The sequence below is a fragment of the Lepus europaeus genome, chromosome 4, assembly GCF_033115175.1.
Source record: "Lepus europaeus isolate LE1 chromosome 4, mLepTim1.pri, whole genome shotgun sequence".
Classification (NCBI taxonomy): domain Eukaryota; kingdom Metazoa; phylum Chordata; class Mammalia; order Lagomorpha; family Leporidae; genus Lepus; species Lepus europaeus.
The window spans coordinates 104,383,607-104,404,880 of NC_084830.1; the positions used below are offsets into that span (position 1 = coordinate 104,383,607).

Consider the following 21,274-nt stretch of genomic DNA (forward strand, 5'->3'; position numbering starts at 1 on the left):
CAGATAATGACTCAAGAACTTTAATTTGGGGCCAACACTGTGGTACAGCCGGTAAAGCTGCCACCTGCTATGCCAACATTCCATATAAGCACTAGGTCGAGTCCCAGCTGCTCTACTTCTGATCCAGCTCCCTGCGAATTAGCCTGGCAAAGCAGTGGAAGAGGGCCCAAGTGCTTGGGCCTTTGGACCCACATAGGAGACCTGGAAGAAACTCTTGGTTCTTGGCTTTGGCCTGGCCCAGCCTCAGCTGTTGCAGCCATCTGGGGAGTGAACCAGCAGATAGAAGACCTCTCTCTCTCTTTCTCTGTCTCTCTCCCTGCTTCCCTCCCTCCCTCTCTCCCTCTTTCCCCCACCCCATAACTCTGCCTTTCAAATAAATAAAATAAAAAAAAAGAAAGAATTAGTGATGTAGTAGAGGGAGAGAGAATGAAGACTCTGTAAAGAAGAAAGAATTATTAATAAAAGCAGGTCCCCAGCAGCAGGCAGTTAAATTACTGGTTAAGATGCCTATATTTCTTACAACCTCCTGCTCCTGGCTCCCAATAATGCAGACCCTAAGAGACAGCAATGGTGGTTCAAGTATTTTAGATCCTTCCATTCAAATGGACTTTGTTCCCAGACCCCAGGTTTGGCTCTGGCCCAAGCTTCACAACATGGAGATCTGAGACAGAACCAGAAAATGAAAGTGTTCTGTCTCCCTCTCTGCCTTTCAAATAAATAATTTTAATGAAAAAACAGAGTCCCCAGGAAGAAGGAGGGAGTCAGACAGAGAACAGAACCTCTTGAGGTATTGAGAGAGGATCACTTTTCCTTTCAGAGAAAATTGCTGGAATGCTGGGTAGAGGAGACGGCTCCGGAAAAGTCATTCTCATCTCGGGCACCAACATTATATGACTCTCTCATTCTAAATCCAGGCTCCAATCTTTGCCTCCACAAAAGGCAACTCCAAAAGGTCAAATTCTCCCTCTGAAACAATCCTTTAGATTTATTCTTTCTAGTAGTGGCTCTGCTCAAGCATCAGTCTCAACTACTATTAGAACAGCCTCCCCCGATGGCATTATACCACTTCTCAGCTAAAATCCCTCACTAACTCCCAGTCTCCAACATTATTAAATGCCTTGGTCTAGATTTCCAGGCTCTAATAGCTGACTACACCTATTCCACCCAAGCAATCCCCAACAAGCATTCTCTGAAAATGGCACGCTCATTTAATTCTTCACATCCAAAGTACCCTCTAGGGGCCAGCACTGTGGCGTAGCGGATAAAGCCTCTGCCTACGATGTTGGCATCCCATATGGGCGCTGGTTCGAATCCCAGCTTCTCCACTTCCAATCCAGCTCTCTGCTATGGCCTGGGAAAGCAGTAGAAGATGGCCTGAGTTCTTGGGCCCCTGCACCCTCATGGGAGACCTGGAAGAAGCTCCTGGCTTCGGATCAGCGCAACTCCAGCCAATGTCACCATCTGGGGAATGAAACAGTGGATGGAAGACCTCTCCCTCTCTCTCTCTCTCTCCTTCTCTCTCTGTAACTCTGACTTACAAATAAATCAACAATATTTTTAAAAAAGTATCCTCGGCTCCTGATGTCTTAGTTTCCACAGTAAGGTTTGCCTATGTATAGACCTCCGTTCAATAAATTATTGGCATGGAAAAAAAAAAAAAAGTATCCTCTAAACCAAATAAACCCAACCCAACAAAGGCCAAATTCATGTCTCAATCCTTCCTTAAGGCCTCAGCTGCTCCAGGTTTCTTTCACCTCTCCACTCAATTCATTAACCACTTCAATGTCCAAAGAGCAGAACTTAGATGACTGTCAGTATAATACATATGTCAGACCACCCTGAAAAAAAATTTCTAAACGTGTAAGTTTGCTAAGTCCCACTTTATACATGTAACATTCACTTACACACTCCAATATTTTCAACATTTTAAAAAAGATTTTATTTATTTATTTGAGAGGCAGAGTTATAGACAGTGAGAGAGAGAGAAACAGAGAGAAAAGGTCTTCCTTCCATTGGTTCACTCCCCAAAAGGCCACAACAGCCGGAGCTGCGCCGATCCAAAGCCAGGAGCCAGGAGCTTCCTCTGGGTCTCCCACACGGGTGCAGGGGCGCAAGGACTTGGGCCATCTTCTACTGCTTTCCCAGGCCACAGCAGAGCTGGATTAGAAGTGGAGCAGCCGGGTCTCAAACTGGCGCCCATATGGGATGCCAGTGCCACAGGCAGAGGATTAACCTAGCGCACCACAGCGCCGGCCCCTCAACTTTTTTTAAAACCAATATTCTAGGGCCAACACTGTGCAACAGCAGGTAAAGCCGCTGTCTGCAGCGCTGGCATCTCAGATGGGCGCCAGTTTGAGTTCCAGCTGCTCCACTACCAATCCAGCTCTCTGCTCTGGCCTGGGAAGGCAGTAGAAGATGGCCCAAGTCCTTGGGACCCTGCACCCACGTGGGAGAACCGGAGGAAGCTCCTGACTCCTGGCTCCAGATCGGTGTAGCTCCGGCCACTGCAGCCATCTGGGGAATGAACCAACGGATAGAAGACTTTCTCCCTCTCTCTCTCTGCCTCTCGGTAATTCTGCCTTTCAAATAAAAAATAAATACAAAAAAAAATCCCACTTACATCTCATTGATAAGAGCCAGACAGGCTTACATTTCTATTTGGATGCTTCTAGAGAATATACTATATCCATCTTCAGATATAAATTTATACATGAAAACAGAAACTACATACACGTATACATACAATAAATTTCAACAGGAACCCAGGAAAAAAGATGTCTGGGCTGCCAATAGGTTTGAGGATCCCTAAGTCATTATGATAGTAAGGAAAAAAAAATTCTCCACAGAAGTATCTAAATCAAGAAGAGCAAAAAGCAAATTGCTGCAAACAAGTCTAGTGAGAAGGTGAAGAGTATCAGAGGAGTTACTAAGAAAACCAAGGATTTTTGGCCTGGCCTAGCCCTGGCCATTGTGGCCATTTGGGGAGTGAACCAGCAGATGGAAGATTTCTCTCTCCATAACTGCCTTTCAAAAAAAGTGAATCTTTAAAAAAAAAAAAAGAGGCTGCCGCCACGGCTCACTTGACTAATCCTCCGCCTGTGGCGCCAGCACCCCAGGTTCTAGTCCCGGTTGGGGCACCGGATTCTGTCTCAGTTACTCCTCTTCCAGTCCAGCTCTCTGCTGTGGCCCGGGAAGGCAGTGGAGGATGGCCCAAGTCCTTGGGCGCCTACATCCGCATGGGAGACCAGGAGGAAGCACCTGGCTCCTGGCTTCGGATCGGCGCAGCGCCAGCCGTAACGGCCATTTGGGGAGTGAACCAACGGAAAGAAGACCTTTCTCTCTGTCTCTCTCTCACTAACTCTGCCTGTCAAAAAAAGAAAAAAAAAAAAACAAAGGTACTCAGTTAATTCTCATTTCAAGAGTTTCAGTTTTGTCTCCAAGAGTTCACCTATGTCTTCTACATCTCTTTTTACTAAAAGGATATATGTAGACCCAGTGAAATAATAAAGATCACATCAAACTATTTAATAAACTGCAAGTTACTGCCTGTTTAAACTTAGAGCTCTGGGATCAACATTCCCTCAAGATTTTATCAAACACCTACTATGTACAGAGCATAAAGGCTTTGTACACTGAATAGAATTAGATGGTTTCAACCCAGTTAAATATAAAAGAACTTTGTGAGGATTTTTAAACTGTAATAACAATCATTTCACATCACTAAATACAAAGGAAATAAATGAAGAGCACAAGAGGGTAAACTACAGAGGCTGTTCATTCATGGTAAGAGGCAGACAGCATGCTTGGAGCTAGATACATGAAATACAGAAAAGATGATCTGGATTCATACATCTTTCTCCAATTCTGTACAGGAGGTTTACAACCCTAATAACTGTTCTTACCAAAACCAAGAGAACTTTATTCTTTCGCAACATTACAGACAGAATAAATAGTAACATTCACAGAAGACTTTCTAAAATTTCCAGCCCTGAGCATAGTAACCACACCTGCTACACTGATGAACTTAAATCAACTGTCAACAGTTTAAAGACATCAATGCTGAAGAATGATTGTTAACTACTCCTTTCCCAAGCTACAATGCTTAGCTAAATTTGCATTCTGAGGTTGACTTCACAGTACTTAGTTACAAATGTTCAAAGGCAATAGGGTCAGTATTGTGGTGTAGCAGGTAAAGCCACTACCATGAAGCCAACTATGGGCACCGGTGTCCTGACTGCTCCACTTCTGATCCAGTTCTCTGCTAATGTCTTGAGAAAGCTGAGGAAGATGACCCAAGTACCTGGGTCCCTGCCACCCACATAAGAGACCCAAATGACTGGCTTCTGCATGGCCCTGCACTGGCCATTGCGGCCATTTGGGGAGTGAACCAGCAGATGGAAGATCCTTCTCTGTCTCTCCCTCTCTTTCTGAAACCCTGACTTTCAAATGAATAAACCTTCAAAACAAATTTTTTTCAAAGGCAAAAATAAAGATCTCAATCACAACCTTGAATCAAAGACAAAAAAGAATACATTAGGTACTTGCTACTACAAGCCCATAAAATCTTTCAGCAAATTTAAATGCTCTCACTGAAAAAAATTTTTTCTAAACGTATATAAGTTTGCTAAGTCCCATTTTAGACATATAACATACACCTACAGGCTCCAATATTTTCAACAGTTTTTAAAACCAACATTCCACTAACATCTCATTGACAAAAGCCAGACAGGCTCACATTTCTATTTGGATGCTTCTAGAGAAAACACTATCTCCATCTTTAGATATAAACTTATACATGAAAACAGAAACCATATACATGTATATGTATGATAAATTTCAGAAGGAACCCAAGGAAAACGATGTCTGGGTTGCCAACAGGTTTTCAAAATAGCTTCCAATCTAATATATATCTAGAACAATACGCATTCAACACAACCACCAAAGCAAATTTTTAAAATCTGCCACGCTAAGGAAACCAAGAACTACTAATGCATATCTAAGATATGAATCAACAAACAAAAGCGACACACCCACATTCTCCCTCTGTAACTTTAAAGAACAGCAGGGCTATGCGGTAAGTAAATGTTTAACGCACTCAAAACATATGGTAAAAATTTTTCTTATGAGATCTTTACATAGTATTTGTGAGGCATTTCTAGCTCCCTCCCCAAAAAAATCTTCTTTGGTAACACTACTGGTGATCATGACAGTGTGTTAAAGGAAACAAAATTGGAATTCAAATATTTAAAGCTGGAATCTAGTAGAAATCAAGCACTTTCTGATTCTACAGGTGATGAAACAGAGGCTGAGGAATCAACTGATCATTTAGCTAACCAGAAGTTCAAGAAATGCTGCCTACGTTCAAATAAAACAAAACAGTTTTTACCACCCTCCAAGACACTATTTAAAAACAGAAACTCAAATCCTGATTTTCTGCATTTCTCTATATACACACATGTATTCACAATTCAAAATTTGAAACCAGAAAAGGTTCAAGATGATGGCAGTTAGCAAAAGCATAGGATGTTGTACCTTTAGAACAGGTAGTTCAGAAAAATTAGCCTAATTTAAATTTTGACTGATGTCCAAGAAAGCCTTCTCAGTCACTTTCAATCTGTGCCCAAAATGCACTTCAACCTGCAACAAGAGTCACCCATCAACTAAAAAATAATGCCCTGTGGAAAGAGGACCCCACGTAATAAACTGGTTTACCTAAACTCATGATACCAACAGGCCAGAGCCCACCACTTCCTTAAAAAGCTTATCAAATATATACCTCGACCTTGCAAAACTAAATCTGGATTCAATCAAATGCCCTTTTTTTTTTTTTTAACACTTAGCTAGTCCTCAGTGGAGATTTGGGAAAAGCTGAAAAGAATCAAACTCACACAATAGAGATAAATGTAAAAACCAAAGTAAAATTTTCTCCCAAAAGCTTATCATTAGCAACATGATTTCAGCTTGAACCAATAAGAAACCAAAACAAACTAGTTGTTTCCCGTTAAGTGGCCTAAATATATATATTTATGTACATATTTAAGTTGTACCAAAAACTGCTTACAAATGGCAATTCCTGTGAAGTAGATGATGATGAAGTTCCAGGTAATTCTAGCATGTTTCCTAATGTACTGGTACTGGAGTCTGGATCATCCTGAAAAGATAAATTTATCGAGTTTAATTGCTCTTCTAGGGTACCGTTTGCATCTCCTAGTGAAAAAGGGGTTGGGAGAAGGGCTGCTTTTTCATTGCTGCCGTCCACTTCACTTCTTTGCTTATTGTTCTGTGTTTCGGTCTGAGGAGCTAATAGCAAGAATGGCGATTTGACTGCACCGTGTCTACTCTCTGGTGTGCTGTCTTGTTCACTTCCCATGGCCACTTTTGCACCATTCTCTGATTTAGGCTCATAATTGCAGGTGGCATTGGTCTGAGTTTCCTCAAAGATCTCCTCTATACACTCATCCTCTGTGACTGGCTGTTCTGGGTCCATTTCAGATTCTACATCTGCATCGTCCACACAAGTACAATTCTCAAAGTGCACCAAGCCATTCTTGATAGTCTTTGTAACTTTTACCTGGAGTTCGGGGGAGTTATTACAACAGGGCTCCTGTTTCATAGCAAGTGCTGTTGGACCACCAGGCCTCAAGGAAGCGCAAACCACTGGCGACTGAGCTCTTGAATCACTTTTTTCAGGGTCTTGAAAGGATTCTGAACCATCAGCAGACCCGTTTAAATACTCTACATTGATCATGGAGGCCAAATCCTGTAGTCTCCGCAGTGGAATGTAACAAGATGGAGAATCTTGTCCATAAGCACTTGGGGATGTTCCACTGGCAGTCGACAACTGCATAGTACACCCATTAAGTGGCTCAGAAAAATTGGATTGACCATTACCGAAAGGGCTGTCCTTGTCTTCAGAGGCATCTAAGTTCACTGGCTTGCAAAGGGGCAGCAGACAATTTCTTCTAGGTAGTTCACAGGTCTGATCCATCCTGGGCTGGCATCAACCTGGAATCCAAAAACACAGCAATTAATCTGAGTTAGCAGGCCATCTGACTCTTCTCTTCAAAATGGCAGCCACTTTTCAAGGCCTAGTGGTCTCTATGCCTTCCTGCTGCACTTCCAAGGGCGGAAAAAGTTGTCCCGACTGACGATGGAAAAATGGCCACGGTAAGCCTCCGCAAACTCCATCTTTCCGGAGCTGGGCCGATCGTGCCACATGGAAGCAGCCCGTCCCTTTTTCCTGCGCTGCAGACTGGTGGACACTTGGGCTGAACTCAAATTAAAATCCCTCTGGCAGTCAAAATTCCCAAATCTCGAACAGTAATCGTCCTCTGCTCCCCCGTCCGAGGTCCAGCAGCACGATCTCTTGCAGGGAGGGGGCGACGGGGTTCAAAGAGGAGGGGGTGCTCCCAGACACAGCACAAAAAGGTACCCCTCCTCCTTCCCAGCTCGCTCGGGCGCAGCGGTCACAATAGCGCTGCACCCCGCGCCCAGCCGGCGCCCGAGCCTTTGCAGCGGCCGTGTCCAGGCCGCGGGCGAGTCGGCCGAGGCGGGGGCTCCTCCGAGCTCGCCCTCCTGACTGCAGGCCTGCTCCGTCCGCGGCTGCAGCGTTCAGAGGCCGGGCCGCGGCAGGGGGAGAAACGGAGGCGGCCGGCGAAGCCCAAGTCAGGGCAGCAAGCAGCTGCTACGGCTTGACAAACATGGCTGCTGCCGACGCCGCCGCCGCCGCCGCCTGCCCGGGCCGCGCTCCTTCCCCCAGCCGCGGCAGCACCTCCCGGCCGTGCCGATCGAATTCATCAATATTCAGCAGCCAGCAAAGTTTGCTGCGGGAGGGCTGCCGGCCCCTCGCCCCGCGGCCGACTACCTGAGGGGAGGTGGAGGCCGAGGTGCGCGCGGGCTGCCGCCGGGGGCACGGGCCGCGCCGGGAGGAAGTTCGCGGCAGCCCGGCCAGCTAGGCCTGAGCCCGGCTGGTAGTGATGGAGGAGGGGGAGGGGGTCCGCGGCTGCAGCGCCGCCGGCCGCCAACCCCGCGCCGCGCCCGGCCCTCCCCCGAACCCCTCACCTCTCGGCCACCACCATCTTCCCCGCCCGGCCACCTCCTCCCTCCTCGCGCCTGCCCGCCGCCCACCCCAGCGGACTAGTTACCGTGCCCCGCGCCCCCTCCCGGGCCAGCTGGGGGGAGGGGGTGACCCTCATTACACTGGGGCGCGAGCGGAGCGGTGGGGAGAGAGAGGAGCCTCTCGCCGCACCCCCCTCCCCCCGCGTCTCTCTTCTGGGGAGAAGACAGCGAGCGCGACCTGCCCCGGCCTATTCCACCACCACCACCGCCGCCGCCTCCTCCTCCTCCTCCTCCTCACACCCCCACCGCGCGCGCCCCCGCCGCGGCGCGTGCGACCGAGCGCCTCGCGCCGGTCCGCGTGCGGCCGGGGCCCCGAGTGCGCGCGCACCCCTTCCCCCCACCGCGCGCGCGCTCCCTCGCCTCACTCTTCGGGGTTCAGGGCGGGTGAAGTCGGGCTCGCGAGCGCGCTGCCCAATCAGCGAGGCTGCCGCTGCCGCCCCCTCCCCTCCCCCTGCGCGCCCGCTCGCGGCCCGGGCCTACGGGCCGGCCCGGCTGCCCGGGCGGGGCCTGAGGCAGGCTCCCCAGGGGCCTCGCGCGCCTCCCCGGAGTGTCGGGGCCTGCGGGCGTCGTGGGTGGCATTCCGATCCCCTCGCCTATCTCGGGGCGCTGCGCCGGCCACTGGCTGCGCACGGCTCCCACACTCTACCCGTCTCGAACCTCAAGCCCGGCGGCACCTGGCCCGGGCCGAGGCCTGTCCGACCGCCCCGCCAGCCCCGTTCGGGTCCGCGTCAGTCCCGGCCTCCATCTTAGGTTACAGCCCGGGCTCCCCATCCACTGGGCACCTGCCCTCAGCCCGCTCGGTTCGGCCCGAGGCCAAGGCAACCCCCCTCCTTGCCGCACGGCTCACCTGGGGGCTTGGGCTGGGGTCTTCGAGGCCTCAGACCCCGAGCAGGCGCGGCCACAGGTGAACCCCGGCCCGGCCGCACCCCAAACCCACACCACCACCACCACAGACCAAGCTGAGCAGGAAACAAAATGGAGGCAGCAGCCCGGGTCTGCCTCCCCGAGCCAAGCCCGTGCAGCCCCAGGGCTCCCTCCTGCTGCAGGCTCGACGCCCGCGAGGCAGGGGGTTGGCTTCTCCGGGGCGCCGCGGGCAGCCGCCCCAGAGCAGCGCAGACGGGCCGAAGGCTCGGCCCTGCGGTCCCCACAGCCCCTCACCCACCACCCTTCCCCTTCCCCCTCCCCCCATGCCTCTTCCTCCCCCTGCCCGGCCGTGCGGGGTGAGCGGCTCCGGGGAGCCGGGTCGGGTTACCCGCCCGGGCACTGCCCGCCCGGCCGTGGCCTCGGCAGAGGGATGAGGCCGGGCAACCCCAGCGCTGAGCCCACCCCCCGCACCCGAGCCCGGCTGCAGCCTGACAGCGCGCCCGCACCTCGGCCTGTCGCCGTGCGGTCCCCGCCGGGCGAGGCCGAGTCCCCAGCCCGGGCACCGCGGGAACGAAGCTCCCGCACGCACGCTGGGGCCCGGGGGTCCTCGCTGCCTCGGGCGGGGCGAGGGGAGCGCGGGGGGAGGGGTCCACTAATCCCTGCGCCGCCTCCCGCGCCCAGTCTGGGTCTGGGCCTGGCACCGGGGCTCGGGCAGTGGGCGCTGGCGGGTGTGGGTAGGTGCGTGCACGCGGGGCTGGGGGCCGGGAGGGGCCGCGCCTCGCACCGCAGACGCTGCAGTTCTCCGGGTCCAGGCAGATGGCCCTCTCTTGCCACCGCCGTCCGGCGCAGGCCGCCTGCTCCACTGCCCGGCTCCCCAGGGAGCGCGCGCATCGCCCCTGCGAGCCGGGCAGCGGGACCCGGACGGAGCTGCGCCGGGAAGACGGACCGCTGGCCGGCCCCGCCAAGCCTGAGGGTGCGACCCCGGGACAGGGGCTCTCTGATCTCTGGCATGTGGGACCTCATGGCCTGTACCCAGCGCCAGGGTCCCGTAGCACCAACTTCGCGCAGCCACGGCGCGTCCAATCCGCAAAGGCAGCGGAAGGACAGGTTGCGGAATCCAAGCCAGGCCTGATCCTGCAGCTCCAGCTACCTCCCCTCCCCCCGCCCCCGCGCCCATCCCCGGCCCGGACTCCGTCATTCCCTGAGCTTGCTCCCCAGCAGGAAGCTCACCCAAGAACCTACTTGGTCCCTAGGGCGCTAATCGCATCCTGGCTGTTGAGAGAAAGCCACAATGGACTGCCATAAAAATTCCGCCTCCTCCAGAAAGCCTTCTGTGATTAGATGTGGAGTTAACTCCATCTCAAAGCTGAGGGCGCCGCCCTCGAGGGCCACGTGATGCCATTCCTTCTAGGGCTTAGTAAATGTGCATAGTTATTGCCCCAGTGGAGTGTTTACCCGCATCCCTGGGTTAACCAAGAGCCCACCTGGGAAAAGGGCCACTTTTGGCGTGGCATTGCCCTGTGCAGCATCAGTGCCATTCTTCTGCCTTCAGCCGGTGGCAGCCCAGTAGGCGTGGAGTTTGGGATACCTCTAGCCTTTTGCTCTCCAGGCGCCCACACACACACCAGGTCCCTGATGGAGGCTCACAAGGAGGCAGGCTCTGAACACACCTTGTGAGTGCGCTGGGATGCCAGTCCTGCTAAGGCAGCAAGAGGTCTTTGTGAGAGGGAAAGCGCCCCCCGGGAACCAGAGAGATGAGGGTCTGTGGAAGAGCCTGAGTGACCCCGGGAGATTCCCAGCAGCCATGTCTACCAGCCTGCAAGAGCTGGGTCTACACCCCACGGCCCCCCAGGAACCAGCCCTTTGTTCTGCTAAGGATTCGCCCATGTGGGCTACTCTGTGGAGAAGCTTTGACTGGTTCCTTCTTCACAGCTGATCATTTGAGCCCATCGCTTCTGCCTGCCAAGGACACGAATCCATCAACATTCCTCCCAGTCCTACTTTTCCCCTTAGCCATCCTGACAGCCTGGGAGCTGCCACTGTGCAGCCTTGAACCTGTTTCCTCACCTGTGGCTTCCAAATGCACAGGGCAGCTGTGAGGATTCTTAGGATAAAGGTAAGAGCCAGCAGCCTGCACTTACACTTAGTAACAGACCAAGCACTCGCTGAACACTGAGTTGTTCTCATTGCTTCATTCAGCTACCGTTCTCTGTGTCACAGACAGTAGGTTGGCTGCTAGGGAGAGAAAAGTTGAAATGCCTGTGTCAGGGAACCCCAGCCTTGGGAAAAAACTCAGTAAAGATACTGGGGGGTGAAGAGGGCTTGGGGCAGTCATTCCTACCAAAGCTGACCTGGGGTCATCACTGCTGGGCAGGAACCCCTTCTCTCTGACCTCCCAGACCCCCTGAGAGAGAAGCAGGGGCCAAAGTGGGGGGGGGGGGGGTAGCAGCCAGGGATGAACTGGTTGCTAACAGATCTGGGGAGAAGACGGAATCCCAGAGAGAAACCTCAGATTTTCCTAGGGTGACCTCAAGGGCTATCCCTGCCTCTTAGAGAATTGCACTATAGATGCCTCAAGCCATCAACCCCTGGCCAGCCTGCCCACCCAGCAGGCCCTGGCTTGGGGATAGATAACCACTAGGTCAAACATCTTTGAGGTAGAGGAAGGACAGGTAGGGTTGTGGCCCTGTAGGGCAAGGCTGTGGGGGTGTAGACCTGGCTCCTCCCTGGACAGTTGTCTCTCCACTCAAGGACTTTTCTGGGCCTGGCCCTGCCATCCCTAAGACAGAGACAAGAACCAATCCATACTTTCTGAGTCTATGCTTGGCACACATTGGCTTAACCCTCGCCAGTCCTGTGGAGAACAGAGGTCCCAGAGATGAAGCCCAGGTGGGGTCTTGGCTCACACCTGCTGGGATGGGCCCCAAGTCCCCGGCTCTCGCCCTGCAAGCACTGTTTATGGGAAGCCCAGATGCTCTCTCACACAGAGGTGCTCACAAGTTTGAGTGACAAAGAGTTTAAGTGACAAAGCCTCAGTTTCCCCATTGGCACATCATGATTACTGGTCTTTCTTACTCCACGTGTGGCTAGTAGAGTGACCTCTTGGTTCTTCAGATGTCCCTTTGTTCATTCATTCAACAGGAATGTTCTGCCAACGCCCGCGCCCCCCACCCCAGAGCCATGTGGGGAAGGCCGCCAAGTAATAATGAGGGAGAGAGCCTGGTGCTGAGAGCAAAACTGGAGCGTGGCAGGGCACAGGGCAGGGGAGTGCCGGAAGACCCCTGCAGCAGACTCGGAGTAGAGCAGGGAGAACGGTCCAAAGGCTCTCCTGAGACTTGTACAGCGAAGGAGGTAGAGATTCCCACAGAAGAACCCAGAGAAACACCGGGCTTCAGAGGAACTGACCTCAGATGAGGGAAGCCAGAGAGGCCAGCGCCTGTGACAGGGCTGGTGGTGAATCCAAAAAGAGACTCTAGCGGGGAGATGGTGAGGACCACAGGGGCCTGACCATGTAGGGTCTTGTTGGTCAAGGAAAAGAATTAGGCTTCCATCTAGAAGGCAGTAGGGAGCCATGGAAGGTTATGGAGCAGGCTAATGACATGGTCATATCTGTGCAGCAGGAAGCTCGCTCTGCTAGCAGTGTCCTGATGAGACTGGTTCCTCCCCTGGGAACACAACCCCAGCGTGTGCCAGGATTGTCCTGTTCCAACAACAGTTGCAGCATATCCCTCTCTGCCAGCCACTCTCCGGGACACTCTCTCACTTAATCCCAGGAAATAGGCACTGCTGTTATTGCCAGCCTCTCGAGAGAGGACACAGGATTTGCTTAGAGCAAACTCCCAACCCCCAACTCCCAATTGCCCCTCTGTTCCCATGGGACAGGAGCAGCACCTGCCTTCTGAGCAAACAGCCAGGTTTTGGCGGGTCTTGGTAATGAGACCCCAGTGCAGAGGGTGAGCACCATGCTCAGCCCTTCACATGGGCTCAGGAGCTGTTTCCTGCCTCGCTCCGGCCAGGGATTTTCCCCAGAACTGAGTCAGGCTTTGCCTTGAGATCAAGGAAGGCCTGGCTCCATCTGAGGCCAGGCAGCTTCCAGCAGAACTTCCTTCCTGCCCAAACACCGAGTCTCTGCCTGCGCCCTGCCCCTGTATCTCCAGTCCCAGCCCGAGGACCCAAGCTTCCACCCTCAAGGTTTCTGTTTGTCCCAAACATCCTCTTTCCAAGACCTAGTGTGTGGTTATCAGTGATTCCTGCCCCTCATCACTGCCTCAGCTGCCCAGTGGCAAGACAGGCCATTCTGTATTCAGCCTGTGCCCACGGCGAACCCTCTGGCTTTTCCTCTGTGTCAGGTGAACTCCTATTCATCCTTCAGGGTCCCGTTTAGAAGACTCCTCCTCCTGGAAGTCTTCCCTGTTCCACTTGTAAAAGCAGCCGTAATCAATAAATTTCTGCCATAATGACTGACTTCTGAGCACCCTCCTAACTAGCTGGGAAGCTCCCTGTAATAAGGCTATGAGGCGGCGCCGGCACACCGGGTTCTAGTCCCGGTTGGGGCACCAGATTCTATCCCGGTTGCCCCTCTTCCAGGCCAGCTCTCTGCTGTGGCCCAGGAAGGCAGTGGAGGATGGCCCAAGTCCTTGGGCCCTGCACCCGCATGGGAGACCAGGAGAAGCACCTGGCTCCTGGCTTCGGATCAGTGAGATGCGCCGGCCGCAGCGGCCATTGGAGGGTGAACCAACGGCAAAAAGGAAGACCTTTCTCTCTGTCTCTCTCTCTCACTGTCCACTCTGCCTGTCAAAAAAATAAATAAATAAAAAATAAAATAAAATAAAAAGGCTATGAGGACTTCTGCCTCCCACAGAGAGGAAACCCAGGCCCAGAGTGAATGCTCCAGAAACACTTCCTAACACCTCCTCTATCCCCTCCCCTCCTCTCCTGGCCTGTGTCTCCTTCAGAGAGAATTGCAGATCCAATCACGGACCCAATGAGTGGTGCAAAACCTAAACTCCCAAAAAGGAATGGGGATGCTTGCAGAACAAACAGGTGATGAGAACGCCTGGAAATGACCTGGATTTACAATCCAAATGGGCTCAAGTTTGCGGCTGGGCCACTAACCAGGCAAGTCCCTCTCTGAGCCTTACAAGGTGGGTAACCATGAAGAGCCCCTATGCGAAGCAGGCCAAGCCTGGCACCAGGCCCAGCAGGGAGCAGCTCACAAGCTCCTAACCCCATGGATTGGTCTTCCCTGCCCTGCCCAAACCTGCTCCTTCCAAGCTCCTGTGGTTCTGCTGGGTGCATTCATAGCCTTGGGCCAAGCACTTCCGAATCCAGAGATTCCAAGGAGAGGAACGGGTGTGAGAATGCTGGACTCTGACCTGGGTGTGGAGGGGGCGTGGAGAGGGAGGCTGGCTGGGAAAGTGGCCGGATTATCCTCCTTTAGGGCTGCCATTTTACAGCTCATCCACACAGGGCCGCCCTTCAAAGAGAGGTCATAATCCCATTTTACAGATGAAAACAGAGGTTGAGGAGCAACTTCTGGGTCCTGCAGTGGCAAGCAAGGGAATGGCACTGGGTTTACACCCAGTAGTTGCTCAATAAACACTCAGAGGAGGTTGGGTTAGATAAAGGCATGGTCAGATTCTGCAAAAGGATTTGGAGAACTGTCAGGAAATTCAGGGCTGCTGAAGAGTAATTCAGAGGTCAAGGGGAGTAGTGCATGGTCTCCCAAATTCTTGTTAAAGATTTATTTATTTATTTAAAGAGTGATAGAAAGGGAGAGCGAGAGAGAAAGAGAGAGAGAGAGAGATCTTCCATCTGCTGGTTTATTCCACCAATGCCTGCAACAGCCAGAACTGGGTCAGGCCAAAACCAGGAACCAGGAACTCCATCAGGATCTCCCATGCCACTGGCAGGGACCCAAGTACTTGGGGCCTCTTCTGTTACCTTCCCAGGCAGCTGGATCAGAACAGTAGCAGGGACTTGAACCAGCACTCTGGTGTGTGATGCTGGCAGCCCAAGCAGTTGCTTCAGCCACTGCCCTGGGACCCATCTTTCCAAATTCTAATCAAGTATTCTTTAAAGAGTTTTCAGACAACATGTATGCATCCCGCTCAGACTTTTGAACTTGACATCTAAGTTTGTTTTTTTCAATCATATGTTGCAGATAACGTAATTTCAAGGATATTCTATGTGAGTTTTATATGTATCTTTATCAAAACCTCAGAGCTGGGGGCTGGCACATTGTAGCATAGCGGGTTAAGCTACTGCCTGTAATTCCAGTATCCCGTGTTGGTGCCAGTTCATGGCCTGGCTGCTTCACTTCCAATCCAGCTCCCTGCTAAGGTACCTGGGAAAGCAGCAGAAGGTGACTCATGTCCCTGGGCCCACATGGGAGACCCAGAAGAAGCTCTTGGCTCCTGGCTTTGCCCTGGCCCAGTCCTGGCCATTGTTCCCTTTGGGAAGTGAATCAGCAGATGGAAGATTCAGGCTAACACTGTGGCTCAGCAGGTGGAAACCACAGCCTACATTGCTGGCATCCCATATGCGTGCTGATTCAAGTTTTGGATGCTCCACTTCCAATCCAGCTCCTTGCTGATGTGCCAGGGAAAGCGGTAGAAGATGGCCTGAGCGCTTGGGCCCCTGTACCCACGTGGGAGACCTGAATGAAACTCCTGGCTCCTGTACCCACGTGGGAGACCTGAATGAAACTCCTGGCTCCTGTCTTCAGCCTGGCTCAGTCCTGGCTGTTACAGCTATTTGGGGAGTGAACCCACAGATAGAAGATCTCTCTCTCTCTCTCCTTCTCTCTCTCTGCAACTCTGCCTTTCAAAATAAAGAAATAAATCTTTAATAATAGTAATAATAGGCCAGCGCCGCGGCTCACTAGGCTAATCCTCCGCCTTGCAGCGCTGGCACACCGGGTTCTAGTCCCGGTTGGGGCACCGGATTCTGTCCCGGTTGCCCCTCTTCCAGGCCAGCTCTCTGCTGTGGCCAGGGAGTGCAGTGGAGGATGGCCCAAGTGCTTGGGCCCTGCACCCCATGGGAGACCAGAATAAAGCACCTGGTTCCTGCCATCGGATCAGCGCGGTGCGCCGGCCGCAGCATGCCGGCCGCGGCGGCCATTGGAGGGTGAACCAACGGCAAAAGGAAGACCTTTCTCTCTGTCTCTCTCTCTCACTGTCCACTCTGCCTGTCAAAAAAAAATAGTAATAATAAAAGACAGAAGATTCTCTCTAACTCTGTTCTTCAAAAAAATAAAAAAAAATCTTAAAAAAAATCTTAGCACTATAAATTCAGCTAGTTCAACTTACAGAAAGCATGTCTTAAAGTGGTGAAGTGGGATGCCGTGTTCATGTCAGAGTGCTGGGTTCAGTACTGGGCTTTGCCCTGACTCCAGCTTCCTGCAAATGCAGACTCTGGAAGGCAAAGGAAGGAGGCCCCTGACACCCGTGTGGGAGACCTGCAGTGAATGCCCAGCTCTTAACTTCTGCACCAGCCAGCGACCATTGGGAAGTGAACAAGGACTCCGATTGTCTGTCTCTTTCTTCCTTCCTTTCTTTCTTTCTTTCTTTCTTTCTTTTTAAGATTTTTTATTACTTTGAAAGTCAGAGTTACACAGAGAAAGGAGAGGCAGAGAGAGAAAGAGAGAGAGAGAGAGAGAGAGAGAGAGGTCTTCCATCTGCTGGTTCACACCCCAGTTGGCTGCAATGGCTGGAGCTGTGCCGATCTGAAGCCAGGAACCAGGAGCTTCTTCTGGGTCTCCCACAGGGGTGCAGGGGCCCAAGCACTTGGGCCATCTTCTACTGCTTTCCCAGGCCATAGCAGAGAGCTGGATTGGAAGTGGAGCAGCCGGGTCTCAAACCTGCGCCCATATGGGATGCCCACGCTTCAGGCCAAAGCGTTAACCCACTGCGCCACAGTGCAGACCCCTGTCTGTCTGTTTCTCTTTTCTTTTGGCTCTCTACCTCTTGAATAAATAATAACAACGACAACAGCTCTAACTGAAAATGACTTTTAAAAACTGACAGGGGCAAATGTCTGTTGCAACAGTGAAGGCACTACTTGGGACACCCACATCCTGTTTTCAGAGTCTGATTTCCAATCCTGGCTCCACTTCCTGTTAATCCACACCCCGGGAGGCAGCAGATGATGATGGTTCAAGTACTTGGGTCCTGGACACCCACATGGAAGACCTAGAGTGAGTTCCAGGTTATTGGATTCAGCCTGGCCTAGCTCTGGCTGGTGTGGGTGTCTCAGGGGTGAATCAGCAGATGGAAGATCTCCCCCACTTTTGCTTAAACAAAAATTTTTAAAATTACACCTTCTGAAAATTCTTTTAAAAAATGGCAAAGTTGGTCTCCCCATCAAATCTGTGAGCCAAAGAGATTCTGACTTTCAATCAGAAAAGATCTGACTCCAAGTTCTCATTTAAACCACTGCATTAAGATGTGTTCCCCAGGAAAACCATCCCCCTGCCGGCTTCTGGTTTTAGGTCAGGCAGACAAGGTCACAGCCCTGTGGAGCTTGCTGCACAAGGTAGGGCCTGGGAAGCTCTCCCACCCCACCCCACCTCTCCCAGCGCCTCCTCTACTGAGATGCTCCTCCCTCCCCAGTTAACTTGGGTGCCATGTGGCTCTTCTCTTACGTGGCAGAGGAGACCCAGAGAAAGGCAGACCTAGAGAGACGCCGAGTTATAGTTCTGGGAGCTGTTCTCTAACACCAGCCACACTGAGAACAATATGAAAAAGCTTCACATCCCCCAGGCAGAGACCTCAGGCCAAAACCAGGACTAGGAAAGAGTTGCTGTGTAGAAGAATGGCACAGGGTTGTGGCGAGCTGGCTGGGAAAAGCTTTGAAAGGGCACAGGAGACATGAAGGCTGTTCCAGCTCAGGTGAGCTGCCCCCTCCTCCACAGAGCTCCACCCCTGCTCTGCCAGGCCCCGCCCACAGCCCCTCCCACCCCCTCCCTCCATCACATCTTCCCCTAGCCTTTTGACTAGTAATGTGCTTTGAATTTACCTATTTCTGTATGTTCTTTTTATTGAGATAAAATTCACAGGCCATAAAATGCACTCTTAAAGTGTAGACTCCCAGGGTTGTAAGCACGCTCACCTCACCCAAAAGAGTGACCCTGTGCCCATCAGTGATCCCTCTTGCTCCCCTCACCCCAGCCAACCTGGCCAGAGGCAACCCCGATCTACTCTCTCTTTTGTTTTGAACAGCTCATAGAAACGAAGCCATAAAGCACGCGCCCTCTGTATCTGTCTGTGATTCATTCAGGTGGGTTCGTTCCTTTTCATGGCCGAATAACAGCCCATCGTATGGATAGACTGCGTCGTGTTTATCCACTCATCAACTGATGGCCATTTGGGCTGCTTTCACTTTGGGGCTATTATGAGCAATGTTGCTGTAAGTGTTCACGTGCGCGTTTCTGAATGGACACATGATCTCAGTTATCTTGGGTATATTCCTAGGTTGAAATTGTTGGGGCATAAGATGTTTACCTTCTTGAGGAACTACTATACTTATCCAAATGGCTGCTCCATTTTGTATTCTTACTAACAATGTATGAAGGTTCTACTTTCTCCACAAACTCTCCAACACTTATATTGTCTGCCTTTTAAAATTTTTATTTATGGCACCAGAGCTGTGGCATACTAGGCCAAACCTCCTCCTGTGGCGCTGGCACCCCATATGGGTGTCAGTTCATGGGCCAGCTGCTCCTCTTCCAATCCAGCTCTCTGCTAATGGCCTGGGAAAGCAGTAGAAGATGGCCCAAGTGCTTGGACACGGGAGACCCTGAAGAAATTCCTGGCTCCTAACCAGCCCACCTTTGGCCATTGCAGCCATTTGGAGAGTGAACCAGCAGATGGAAGACCTTTCTCTCCGTCTCTCCATCTCTCTCTGTAACTCTGCCTCTCAGATAATTGAATAAAATCTCTAAAAAAAAAAAAAAAAAAGCTAAAAGAATTTTTTTTATTTACTTGAGAGGCAGAGACACAGAAGAGAGCTAGACAGAGAGGATTTCCACCTTCTTGGGTTCGCTCCTCAAATGCCCACAGTAGCTGGGACCTGGCTTGGCCAAAGCCGAGAGAGAGTCAGGAACTCAGTTCAGGTCTTGGGTCTCTCACATGGGAGGAACACGGTGATTTGAGAAGTTACTGCTGCATTTCAGAGTCTGCATTAGCAGGAAGTTGGAGCTGGGCATTGAACTCCAGTACTCTGAGGCGAGATGTGGACATCTTACCCACTACGTGCCCAGGCTATGTGCCACCCTTTGTCTGCCTTCTTACTACGGTAAGTCTTGTGGGTATAAAGTGGCATCTCTGGGCTGGCGCTGTGGTGCAGCGGTTAAGCTGCCGCCTGCAGCGCTGACATCCCATATAGACACTGGTTTGAGTCGCAGCTGCTCCACTTCAGATCCAGCTCCTTGCTAATGCACCTGGGAAAGCAGCAGAAGATGACCCAAGTCCCTGGGCCCCTGCCACCCATGTGGGAGGACTGGAAGAAACTCCCAGCTGCTGGCTTTGGCCTGCCCCAGCCCTGGTCATTGTGGCTACTTGGGGAGTGAACCAGCGGATGGAAAATCAATCTCTCTCTCTCTCTCTCTCTCTCTCTCTCTCTTTTTCTCTCCTTCTCTCTCTGTAACTCTGCTTTTCAAATAAATAACTACATCTTAAAAAATAAAATAAAATAAAATAAGGGGCCAGTGCTGTGGCAAAGTAGGTTAAGCCTCTTCCTGCAGTGCCAGCATCCCATATGGGCACCAGCTGGAGTCCTGGCTGCTCCACTTCTGATCCAGCTCTCTGCTAATGGCCTGGGAAAGCAGCAGAAGATGGCCCAAGTGGTTGGGCCCCTGCACCCACGTGAGACACCCTCAAGAAGCTCTTGGCTCCTGGCTTCGGATGGGCCCAGCTCTGTTGTGGCTCTCATTGTAGTTTTAATTTGCATTTACCTGATGACTAATGATGTTGAACATCTTTGCTTATTCTTATTGGCCATTTACATATATTCTCTGGGGGAAATATCGATTCAGATCTTATTATTATTATTATTATTCATTTTTTACAGGCAGAGTGGATAGTGAGAGAGAGAGAGAGACAGAGAGAAAGGTCTTCCTTTTTGCCGTTGGTTCACCCTCCAATGGCCGCTGCAGCCAGCGCATCGCGCTGATCTGAAGCCAGGAGCCAGGTGCTTCTCCTGGTCTCCCATGCAAGTGCAGGGCCCAAGGACTTGGGCCATCCTCCACTGCCTTCCCGGGTCATAGCAGAGAGCTGGCCTGGAAGAGGGGCAACCGGGATAGAATCTGGCGCCCCGACCGGGACTAGAACCTGGTGTGCCGGCGCCACAAGGTGGAGGATTAGCCTGTTAAGCCACGGTGCCAGCCTCAGATCTTATTACAAATTGGGCAGTGTCTTCTTATTGCTGAGTTGTAAGAGTTCTTCACATATTCTGGATATAAGTCCTCTATCAGATATCCCATGTACAGATATTCTCTCCCATTCTGTGAATTGTCTCCTCACTTTCTTGAAATGTTACTTGGAATATCTAAGTCTTTTTCTTTAGGAATTACTTATTTATTTGAAAGGCAGCTAGAAAGAGATAGACAGACAGTTCCCATTCCCAGGTTCATTCCTTAATGCCCACAATGGCCAGGACTGGCATGGGCCCAAGCTACAAGCTGGGAGCACAATCCAGACCTCCCATGTGGGTGGCAAAGACCCAGCCACTTGAGCCATCACCTGCTACTTCCTAGGGTGTACATTAGCAGGAAGCTCCAGCCTAGGCATTCTGATGGAGGGTGTGGCCATCTTAACCAGTCAAAGCCCACCCTCAACTGCATTCTTTTGCACGTGAATATCCAGTTGTCCCAGCAGATCTGTTCAAGACCATTGTTTAAATGGTCTTGGCACCTTGATCACAGGTGTGTGACTTTATCTTTGGATTCTCAATTCTATTCCATTGAGCTGGAGGCTTGTCTTTAGGCTGATAGCACACAGTCATGATTGGCTTACTTTTAATTTTTTAATCCAAATCTCTATCTTTTGTACTGTGTAGAATGGAAGTACCAAGAGATTCAGACTTGCTCACTGCTATGTTCCCAAAGCTCTCTAACTAAGGCCTGGTACTAAGTAGGAGCTCAATAAATATTTGTTGGTTGGATGAACAAATCCATAAACCCACCATGAATACAATGCTGTTGGGAAGACGCTAATTGAAAAGGGAAGGTTGAAGCTACAGGACCAGAAGGTCACTGGGATCAAGGGGACAGAGGGCATATGAATGGGATCAC

At 51.5% G+C, this 21,274-nt stretch overlaps 2 protein-coding genes across 5 annotated transcripts in view; one reads left to right on the forward strand and one right to left on the reverse strand.

The window, feature by feature from the left end:
- NSD1 (nuclear receptor binding SET domain protein 1) overlaps positions 1-8,560 on the reverse strand; it is a 156,518-nt gene extending 147,958 nt beyond the window's left edge. The window contains exons 1-2 of one of the 4 annotated variants that reach the window (XM_062188632.1): positions 8,484-8,560; positions 6,062-7,005 (exon numbers count right to left, since the gene is read on the reverse strand). In XM_062188632.1, the coding sequence (XP_062044616.1) occupies positions 6,062-6,988 (927 nt within the window). In that variant the 5' untranslated portion in view covers positions 6,989-7,005; positions 8,484-8,560. Of the gene's footprint in view, positions 1-6,061; positions 7,519-7,864; positions 7,931-8,144; positions 8,306-8,483 lie in introns of those variants that run through there. The other 3 variants (XM_062188631.1, XM_062188633.1, XM_062188634.1) reach the window with 3 other exon arrangements.
- On the forward strand, positions 7,977-10,114 carry LOC133758747 (basic proline-rich protein-like). Its single transcript, XM_062189906.1, has 3 exons — positions 7,977-8,218; positions 8,498-8,686; positions 8,782-10,114. The coding sequence occupies exons 1-3, from the start codon at positions 7,977-7,979 to the stop codon at positions 10,112-10,114; spliced, it is 1,764 nt and encodes a 587-aa protein (XP_062045890.1).
- Positions 10,115-21,274: the final 11,160 nt, after the last annotated feature.